The sequence below is a fragment of the Elgaria multicarinata genome, chromosome 3 (assembly GCF_023053635.1).
Source record: "Elgaria multicarinata webbii isolate HBS135686 ecotype San Diego chromosome 3, rElgMul1.1.pri, whole genome shotgun sequence".
NCBI classification, from domain to species: domain Eukaryota; kingdom Metazoa; phylum Chordata; class Lepidosauria; order Squamata; family Anguidae; genus Elgaria; species Elgaria multicarinata.
This window is the reverse complement of record NC_086173.1, coordinates 100,655,998-100,666,756: the sequence shown is the minus strand read 5'-3', so window position 1 is coordinate 100,666,756 and position 10,759 is coordinate 100,655,998. Positions and strand designations below refer to the sequence as shown.

Here is a 10,759-nt window from a genome sequence, read left to right as displayed (position 1 = left end):
CCTCAGTTCATCAGACATACTCTAGAATAGATTATATAATGGTTTCAAAAGAGTTTGCAAGTAAGGTATGTAAAATGGAAATGGGGGTAATAAAAGTAACAGATCATGCATTGTTAAGATTAGAGTTTACAGTTAAAAAGAATTATAAGGAAGTGTTTAGGTGGAAACTAAACACAAAACTTTTGAAGTATAATAAGGTGGTAGAAAAAATGCAAAGAGAATTGACAGAGTCTTGGGAAATTAATGAGAAGGGAGGAACGTCAAGGGCAGTAGTTTGGGATACCATGAAGGCAGTATCAAGAGGGATATGTATTAGAGAAATGTGTAATTTAAGGAGGCAACAAGTAGCAGAGCAGGAACAATTGGAGAAAGAGATTAAGAAAATGGAGAAAGATTATTGGCAATTTAAAAATAAATATAAATTAATAGAAATACAAGCAAAGAAAAAACAATTCGAAAATTTAAATTTAGAGGAGGTTCAAAAAAATTTAATATATATGAAAAGGGAGTATTTTGAAAACAGTAATAGGAATTCTAGATTGCTTGCCAGACTCACACAAAAAGAAAAAGCCAGGAGTGGGATAGGGATTTTGAAGGATAAACAAGGGAAGTATTGTCATACAATGAAGGATAAAGTAAAGATTTTTCAGGAGTTTTATCAAGAATTGTATAAGGGAAAGGATATTCAAAAACAAAAGCTGGAAGCTTATATAGAAAAGTATATAAAAAAGAGAATAAAAATAGAGCATAAAGAGTTGATGGAAAAGGTAATAAAGGTGAAGTAGAAGAAGTAATTGAGAATTTGAAACCAGGTAAATCACCGGGGGTAGATGGTTTAGGCCCAGAATATTATAAAGTTTTTAAAAGAATCTTAGTACCAAAATTATTGAATTTGTATAATTCCATATTGGAAGGGGAAAGAACACCAGAATCATGGGAACATTCATTAATAATTTTAATACCAAAACCAGATAAAGATTTGACTGTCCCTGATTCATATAGACCTATTTCATTAATAAACCAAGATGCTAAGATTTTTTCAACTATTTTAGCAAGGCGGTTGAATAAATTTATAGAGGAATATATAGGGGAGGACCAATGTGGATTTGTGGCAGGTAGACAGATGCCTAATTTAGTGGGAAGAGTGTTAAATGTAATACAGGTGATAAATAAATCTAAGGTTAAAGCGGGAATTCTGGCATTAGATATTTTTAAGGCTTTTGATTGTTTGAGCTGGCAAGCTTTAAAGATGGTTTTAAATAAAATAGGGTTTGGAAATAAATTTAGAGCTATAATAGATCAGTTATACTCTCAAAATACAGCCGTAGTGGTAGTGAATGATGGTGTGACAGATAAGATACGACTAGCCAGAGGGACAAGGCAAGGATGTCCGCTCTCACCAGTCCTATTTGTAATGGTAATGGAATTATTGGCGAATGCAATACGAGAAGATGAGGAGATTGAAGGAATAGGTAGTATGAAAGAAATTAAATTGAATATGTTTGCAGACGACACGTTGTTGAGGATAAAGAATCCAATAGAGAAGATGGGGAGAATTAAACAGCAACTGAGAGAATTTGAGGATATTACGGGGTTAAAAATAAATTGGTCTAAATCAGAATTGATGTTGTTTAATTATACTAAAAAGGAAGAGAAGGATTGGGAAGAAAAGGGAACAGAAATGAGAGTTAAGAATCAGATTAGATATCTGGGAATAAAAATTACGCAGAAGTTAGAGAGTTTAGAGAAAGAGAATTTAAATGTGTTAAAAAAAGAGATTTTAGCAATTGGAGAAATATAAAAGGTTAAATTTATCTTGGTTTGGAAGAATAGCATTAATAAAAATGAAGATTTTAGCGAAGATTAATTTTGTGTTCAGGATGCTACCAATAAAAATTTCAGAATTAGAGCTAAAAAGTTGGCAAAGGATTATAAATAATTATTGTAATGGTGATAAGAAAGCGAGGGTAAATAAAAGTAAATGGTATTTAAGCCAAAAAAAGGGAGGATTGGGTCTCCCGAATATTAAATTATATTATGTAGCTAATAGATTAAGATATATAGTGGAGGCAATTACAGGATTAGGGGAATTAGATTGGATGGAAGATAAAGCTATAAGTAATATAGAGACTAATTTGGAAAATGTATTTTTTATGGAAGGAAAAAAAAATGGGTGGAAAGTATAAATAACCCGCTTTTGAGGTCTCACTGGGAAATTTGGAGTAAATATAAAGGGGAGCTGCTTCCAAGCATCTCTCCTTTGTCACCAGTAATAATGTTGAAGAATTTTCCGGAGGAATTAAAGAGTAGATTAAGCAAAGTTTTAATAGAAAAAAATAAAATGAAATTAAGGGAATGGTTAAGAGGAATGAGCACAAGAGAGGATATGGAAGAGGTTCTGAAGGATAAAAAATTAACTTGGTTAAATTATAGGCAATTAGAACAGTGGACTAAAAAGTGGGTAAGAGCTAATGGAGATTGTAGAGAATTAACAAAGTTTGAGGAACTAATAGTTAAGAAAGAAAATGAAAGGGAGAAAAGAACAGTGTTAAAAGGGTTGATGAGTGAAATATACAGAATATTGGTGGAGAAAGGGATGGAGGATAATTCGGGTAAAATGGTTTGGGAGACAGATTTGAAGGTACAAATAGGACAACAGGGTTGGGAGGGATTATGGAAACAAAGAGCGTTGAGAAATATGTCAGTAAGAATAAAAGAGAATTATTTTAAAATTGTATGGAGGTGGTACCTAACTCCGGTTAGATTGAATAAGATAAACAATCAGCAATCAGAAAATTGTTGGAGAGGTTGTGGGGTTAAAGGAACGTATTTGCATATGTGGTGGGAATGTAACTATGTTCAAAAATTGTGGAAGATGGTGTTTTTGGAGATTGAAGAAATTGTGGAAATGAAGATAGAACGAACAAAAGTTGCATTGCTGTCACTATTTGAAGATGATTTTAAATGTAAAAAGGAAATTAAGGAACTGATAACGAATTTGTTGACTGCAGCGAGATTGATTGTAGCTAGGAACTGGAAGATTCAAGGGGAATATTCTATTGAAGAATGGTATAAAGAAGTATGGGATATAGCTATTAATGATAAATTGACAAGTAATATTAAATGGAGAAGAGGTATAGCTAAATCAAATGATTTTGAAGGAATTTGGAAACAGTTCCTAATATTTGTGTTTTCTAAAGGAAGTGGGAAACCGCCAGCGGAAGAAAGCATGAGATTTTGGAAGCAGGAATAGATCCCGAGGTGGGGGGGCACTTATATGTTAAGAATGGTTATATTGTATGATAGGATAGGTAATAGATAATATTTACTCAATATATATGTATTCAACATTTATTCAAATGTATGTTGTATGTTGTGTTGTTGTTTTTGTATGATGTTTATTTTGTGTTTAAAATAAAAATCTATTAAAAAAAAAAAAAAATCAGGAGGGACAGGGTGCCTGGTGGCAAATCTTTAGATCTATCCAACATTTCTAAATCAGACAGAGAATAGGCTAAATTGGGTGTGTCTCATTTACAGTTGTATATATCTTTAAAAACAATTAAAATTGTGTATCTCTTTCATAGGCGTGTGCAGCATATTTCATTGGGGTGTGCACCCAAGGAATATTTTTTAAAGGTGAACACTTATTTGAATACCCAGTCATAAGGGATATTATTTGTATTCATTTATTTATTAAACACTGTAGACACTGATGCCCTGCTCTGTGTTTGGCTTGCCTGACCATGGGAAGGCTGTTGCAGTTGGGAGGGGGGGAGGATGAGGAGACGCTCTTCAAGCCCCAGCGTTGTTGGGGCATTGTGCTGACACTGGCTGGAGGAGGGGCTTACAAGGCAATATTAGCCTTCAGAGCCCTCCTCCTGGCCTCTTTGAAGTGCGGCTCCCAGCAGAGTGATTCCATTCTGCTCCTGCTGTTGGGAGCAGCGGCGCTTTCTCGGAGGCAGCGGTTTTTCTGCACAATGGCGGAGCAGCCGGAGGGCAGCCGGAATGTTGTTCCTGCTGTGCCCGGAACCCCCTCTGGATCCCTACTCAAAGACCCCCTCAATTTGGTGCTTATTGCTTGATATATTAGGGTGTGCCTGGGCACCCCTTACGCACACCTATGATCTCTTTACTCAACTGTGACTTAACTTTAAATTTTTCAAAATCCCACAATTTCTTCTTATAGTACTTCAATTTCCAAAGGACTAAGAAGAAAGAACACTGCCAATGTCAAAAAAGAAATTATTTTAAGCATGGGATAGCCTGCTATAGGTAAATGCAAGTTTACTTATAATTGAGGAGTTCAAACAAAAGGACATTTAGAAATTTAGGGTGCTTCCAGATGAGGCCTTTATTGTGCAATTTCCCAGCCTTATTCATGGAATTTTATAGGGTTCTTTCTACAGAAAGCAATGGATGTCATCTAGGGTTATCTAGATGACATCCATTGTAATTCTCCTGTGTTTTCCTACTACTTCTTCCATCTTTCTTCTTACCATGGAGTAGTTCCACTGAAATGAATGGAACTTAACTTAGTCTGTTCATTTCAATGGGTCTACTCTAAGGAGGATTTTATCCTGTGTTAAGAAAAGATGGCATAGCTGCATAATGCCTTCTAATACTTAGCGCTGTCCAGAAGTAACCTTTACAGTCTAATCCAAAGAACAGTGAACGTTACATAACGAGGGTGTGTGTGACATACTTCAGAACTGCCCCTCTTCCAACATAGTGTGTAGCATTATGTGACAGATGCATACACATACCATGAAAATATGAGATCCGAACACCCACTATCTACATGAACATAGGAAACTAAAGATCCAGGTGCTGTGCACAGGATGGAGGCACAGATGTTCAGCAACAGCAGCAAGACATATATGCTACTAATAGCAGGAAAAAACAGACAGCGGAGTTTGTGCAGTTTTCTACATCAGTCAAATAGGGCTTCATTATTATTATTATTATTATTATTATTATTATTATTATTATTATTATTATTATTTATATAGCACCATCAATGTACATGGTGCTGTACAGATTATACACAGTAAATAGCAAGACCCTGCCGCATAGGCTTACAATCTAATAAAGTTGCAGTAAACAATAAGGAGGGAAAGAGAATGCAAACAGGCACAGGGAAGTGTAAACAGGCACCGGGTAGGGTGAAGCTAACAGTATAGAGTCAGAACAAACTCAATATTTAAAAGCTATAGGGAAAATAAAAGTTTTTAGTTGAGTTTTAAAAGCTGTGATTGAGTTGGTAGTTCTCAAGTGTTCTGGAAGAGCGTTCCAGGCGTAAGGGGCAGCAGAAGAAAAAGGACGAAGCCGAGTAAGGGAAGTAGAGGTCCTTGGGCAGGCGAGAAGCATGGCATCAGAGGAGCGAAGAGCACGAGCGGGGCAATAGTGTGAGATGAGAGAGGAGAGATAGGCAGGAGCTAGACCGTGAAAAGCTTTGAAGGTCAGCAGGAGAAGTTTATATTGGATTCTGGAGTGAATTGGAAGCCAATGAAGAGATTTCAGGAGTGGAGTGACATGGTCAGAGCGGCGGGCCAAGAAGATGATCTTAGCGGCAGAGTGGTGGACAGAGACCAGCGGACTGATGTGAGACGAGGGAAGGCCAGAGAGAAGAAGGTTGCAGTAGTCCAACCGAGAGATAACCAGTGCATGAACGAGAGTCTTGGCAGAAGAGACAGACAAAAATGGTCGAATCCTGGCAATATTATACAGGAAGAAACGACAGGATTTAGCTACTGCCTCGATATGAGGAATAAAGGAGAGCGAGGAATCAAATATAAAGCCAAGACTATGAGCTTCCTTGACCGGAGTAAGCGTGACATCGTTGACAGTAAGAGAGAATGAGAGGTGAGGAGAAGGCTTAGGAGGAAAAACAAGCAGTTCAGTTTTTGCCATATTAAGTTTCAAACGACGATGAAGCAGCCAGGCTGAGATATCTGAAAGACATGCCGAGATACGATCATGGACATCAGGAGAAAGTTCCGGAGATGAGAGATATAATTGTGTATCATCGGCATACAGGTGATATTGGAGGCCATGAGACTGAATAAGCTTACCCAAGGGCAGCATGTATAAAGAAAACAGCAACGGGCCTTCCTTGGTCCTCACTAAGTTACTCTACTCCACCCAATTTTTATTTTAAAAATGTCTTACTGGCAGCTGGGATTGCTCCAAAGCGATATGTGAGCCTCTGGCTGCCGCCATCTTAATTTGCCATGAATGCCTCTGGGTAGGTTACTGGTCATTTGCGACTAGCCCTGCCCACCCATGGCAGCATTTTCATGGTTGTGCTCAAATCTTCAAATGTGCCCACGGGCCCAAAAGGGAACCTAGAGGACTAACATGCTTAATGGATACAAGCTATGAAGACTAACGCTAGGATAAGGTGTTGTGCATGGAAACTCACAGCATTTTTTCAACTCTATAAAAATAAATACTACTGCAGCTTTTGCACCCTCTAAACACGGAATCCTTTAAATTGCACTGCTTTGGCCTTACTCTCATCAAATAAATCCCAAAATTAAACTGTAACTTGAAAAACGATGGCAATGTAGAACATTTGTGTAGTTAGTGACATCGCTCTAGAAAGGATTCTTATGGAAATTCATAACAAGAGATCTCTGTTCATTTCCATGGCTTTATGTTCTCTTCCTCCCACAATAATAATATTCCAACGCCGCCCCCCGCCCCCCACCTCCACTTTTCATCTCTACTTGACAGTGCTGGTAATCCACTATTTTCCTACATTATAATTTCTTATGCTGATATTAATTTCTGATTTGGCTGCCTGGTTGGTATTTCATTGCAGTATTCTAGGATAAACACACCCCAGTCATTGTCAGTAATGTGGAAAGAAGTAACTGGAGAGCCCTGTTGAATTTCAATGGTTTGATGCTTGGGGCCTAATAGTTTTTTTGCTTTCTTTTTAAATCCTGAAGTTCTGCTTTCCATCTCCACTCAACAACTTTGGCAAGGTGTCAAAGAGCATGAAGATCAGGAGCCATGTTTTGTCCTCTGTTGTAAGTTCTTGCAAGTGGCTGGGTGCTGGTGCCACTCATTTCAATAGATCAAATAAGCACCAAAAACTTGCTTGTATGCTGGGGGTGTGGGGGTGGAACTTGTGCCAGAATATGAAGGCAAGATCTATCCAGTGATCCTGAGGCCGAAGGATATGTATCTGCACAGCCAGTTTGCTTCTCAACTATTTAGACATCTGCTTGTTCAACTGGCTGCTGACTTTCGGAGCCTGCTTCTGTAGAAAGATAGTGTATGATCCACTGTGCACAGTTCATAAAGTCATCTGCTGCAGCTTCCACTCCACTTATGGTGCAACTTTCTTCTGGATACCACAACAGCCTACAAAAAGAGCAGCAAGAAAACATTTTTTTACAGGTTCTTGTGGACAATTGTGTTATTGCCTGAGCAGGGATTCCCACAAGGAATCCTTTCAGTCCCGTCTCCCCTTCTGTAAGGACCCTGGACTTATCTCCACCACAGCCTCACCCTCTGTGAGGGAATTTACCATGACTGCTCCACTGCCAAAGCCATCTGCTCTCCCTCTGGAAGCCAGGAAGGGGCAGGTCTATCACTGCCTGTTATTCACCATAATATCTGCATGGAGCCTACATGGAAATAAATAGTCTCAGCATGCTGTCAATTTTGTGCTCTGCTTGTAGGCCCGTAGCAGATTTTGGTTGGCTGCTATTTGACAAAGAAAACTGATTCAACAGTGTTGTCCTTATGTTCTCAGTGATAGTTCAGTCTTTGCCATCACCCTCTTAAACTAACCCCTTTCTTTTCTGAACAGAATTGGAGAGACATAAATTACAGATACATATCCCAGAAGGGTTTTCTTTCCTTCAGTGTGTTCACCAACAGATCCCCTGAAGATATAGATAGATATACACCTATTGTTCCCTTATGCTACCCACAACCCTAAGATAATATTAAGTTTCTGAAGCTCATATTCTGTAACCTGCCTCCCTACCCACTCACACAACAAGCAGAACAGGATGTAAGTCATAGTTTCTTAGGACTGTCTCTTTCATTGATATTCATATGCCATGAGGTCTTATTGTCAGTTGTGTTCATTGAAAATGGGATTTTGGTACATCATAACATTGTGACTGAACTTGTTGCAGATTGATTTGTGACACAGCAACCTAGAATCAATAGGAAGTTCCCTCCTCTACCACCAGCAACCTGAGCAGTGCCATATCACTTCTACACCCACCTGTTAGCAAAATAGGCACCTCAACTGTCCTTCTGAGTACCTTGCATTTTCCATGCACTCAAAGCACAAAAATCTTAAATGTTTTACATTTTTGTCCCTGCCCTGTATGAAGTTTGCTATCCACATGCCAAGTGCCAAATGAGGCACCCAGCCAATGCAAGAATGAGGCTTTTCAAGGATCTAACGAAAGGTACTGTCCTATTTAACCTCCAGCTGCAATCACAGCAATGCAAATGGAGAATGGGTATCGTTTTCACAGTGCTTCATCAGGGAAGCATCTTTTTGCATTTCCCTTTCCATAAACAAATCTGGTGTCTTTTTAGATACTAAAGAAACAAAAATCTATCATAATTTGATGGATAAACATATCAATTAAGGCCACAAACATATGGACACTTATCTAAAAGAAACCTACATTGAACATAGTAGGACTAATGTCTCTCTGTGTGTAAGAGATTGGATTGTAAGTGTTTGTTGACTAAAAGCTACAATTCAAAAATCAAGATCTTTGGTATGGCAACTGCAACATCGAGCACAGTCATATCTTTATTCAGAAGAGATATAATCTGTCAGGTCCTTTGGCTTAACTAAACAGAAGAAATCAAACTGCTTGACACAGTCCATTACAGATGAAGCGTTTCTCATGCTATTTGCCCTGCCTCATTCACGGAATTTCATGTGGGATTCAGAGTGCTGTCTTCCAGTCATTGCCGTTTGTGGGACACTATGCAGAGCTGAAGTTGATTTAAGTAAAGGACGTGAAATGCACAGTTCAAGTAGGTTGTAGAAATGTTCCCAGTAAAACTTAGCAAAGTACAAGAATGTGTTCAAATGGATCTCTGAGCTAACTCCACTATCATGGTTATCCCATGCTGGGTTTGGATGCTGTTTTGTACAATTGTGCATCGCTTTTGAAAGAAGAAATCTCTCTCTCTCTCTGTATACAGGTGTGTTTGTAAATGGATGTCTGTCCGTCTGTTGGAGCCATAGTCCAAGAACATGATAGAGCAACTAGCAATCAACAGGGAAGGTAAACTGCCCCAGCAAGCCCTGCAGAAAGCTTTTAGTTATCCCTTTCTAGAGGTTTCATCTCCAACTCCTGCCATTCTTCACTGGAGAGTGACATCTGGGGTTTCTGTGTCAAACTTTTTTATTCCCATAGCCACCAAAACAGAGCACCATCCCTGATTTACAGAAAGTCATGAGTCAGGTACTTATTCAAAGCCTGTATTAGCACCATTGTTCCAGAAATAGGTTACATGAGAGCCCTACTCATTTGCATAATTCCCAATGTACTAATAAGTACACCATAGATCTTCTACCTGCACTTTCCATCTCAGCCCAACAACTTTGGTTGGGAGAGTGAAGCCCACCTGTATAGCAGGATCTGCGGATGATCAGGAGATATGTCTTCTCTCCATATAATTGCCTTTCTGGTAGCTGTAGCTGACTTGGCCCTCTGTGGGCTCATCTCCAATGGCTTTATAGTTACAGTGAAGATTACTGAATGGGCTAAAAGCAAGAGACTCACTTCCAGTAATCAACTGCTTCTGAGTATTGGGATATCGAATTTCATCAGCACAATTTTAGCGGCTGTGTATTTCCTCTGTGAATTCTTAACCGAGACCAGGAACTGCATTTTAATGGAAATAATCAATGGCGTCTCGAACTTTGCCGTATACTTCAGATTTTGGCTCACTGCATTGCTCTGTGTCTTTTATTGCATCAAAATAGTGAACAGCAACCATTCCGTTTTCCTTTGGTGCAAGATGAGGATATCATGGCTAATACCCCAGCTTCTCGTGGGATCTCTAGTCATCTCCATGATTGTTTCCATTTTTTCCGTCCAGCAAGGTTCTATACAATCCAAGAGCAACACAACAGCCAACATTAGAAATGTGACACAAGCAAAGACATTGATACCCTTATCCACATTTTACAAACTCCTATTTTTAAGTATTGGTTCTGGCTGTCCCCTTCTCGTGGTTTTACTTTGCTCCATACTGGTTGTTGCCTCGCTGTGCCGACACGTCTGCCGGATGACAAGTAAAGAATCCAGTTTTAGGAGCCTCCAAGCAGAAGCTCATGTCAGGGCAGCTGGGACAGTGCTCTCCCTCTTGATCCTTTACCTTTTACTTTATCTGACAGAGAACGCGACTATGCTTATAGATGCCGATAAATATAGATTCTTTTATTTATTTATGGTGTTGGTGTACGCCCCTGCTCAGGCTACCATCTTGATATTGATTAACCCTAAACTAAACCAGGGAGCTACCCGTATGCTTACAAGAACAAAGTCTTAACTTCTCAGGCCCAAACTAGATGTGATACTTATCATGTATTTTACCCTTGTGTGCTTGATATTTCTTGGGGTGGGGGGACTTGAACCAGATTGGAGCTGTGGTGCGCAGGGAGTGGAGCATTCACCCTTTGCCCCTGCCATGGTCCTGATTGGAATCAGTCCCTCCTGTGTCTACTATTCACAAAGGGAAGAAAACTCTGCACATG

At 39.1% G+C, this 10,759-nt stretch overlaps 1 protein-coding gene across 1 annotated transcript; it reads left to right on the top strand.

The window, feature by feature from the left end:
• Positions 1-9,657: 9,657 nt before the first annotated feature.
• LOC134395419 (taste receptor type 2 member 1-like) lies at positions 9,658-10,554 on the top strand. The gene has a single exon (XM_063121580.1). The coding sequence runs from the start codon at positions 9,658-9,660 to the stop codon at positions 10,552-10,554; it is 897 nt and encodes a 298-aa protein (XP_062977650.1).
• The last annotated feature ends 205 nt before the right edge of the window (positions 10,555-10,759 follow it).

What these genes read in the sequence shown, in the direction of transcription:
- LOC134395419 (XM_063121580.1), top strand. Translation starts at nt 9,658, where the DNA reads ATGTCTTCTCTCCATATAATTGCCTTTCTGGTAGCTGTAGCTGACTTG.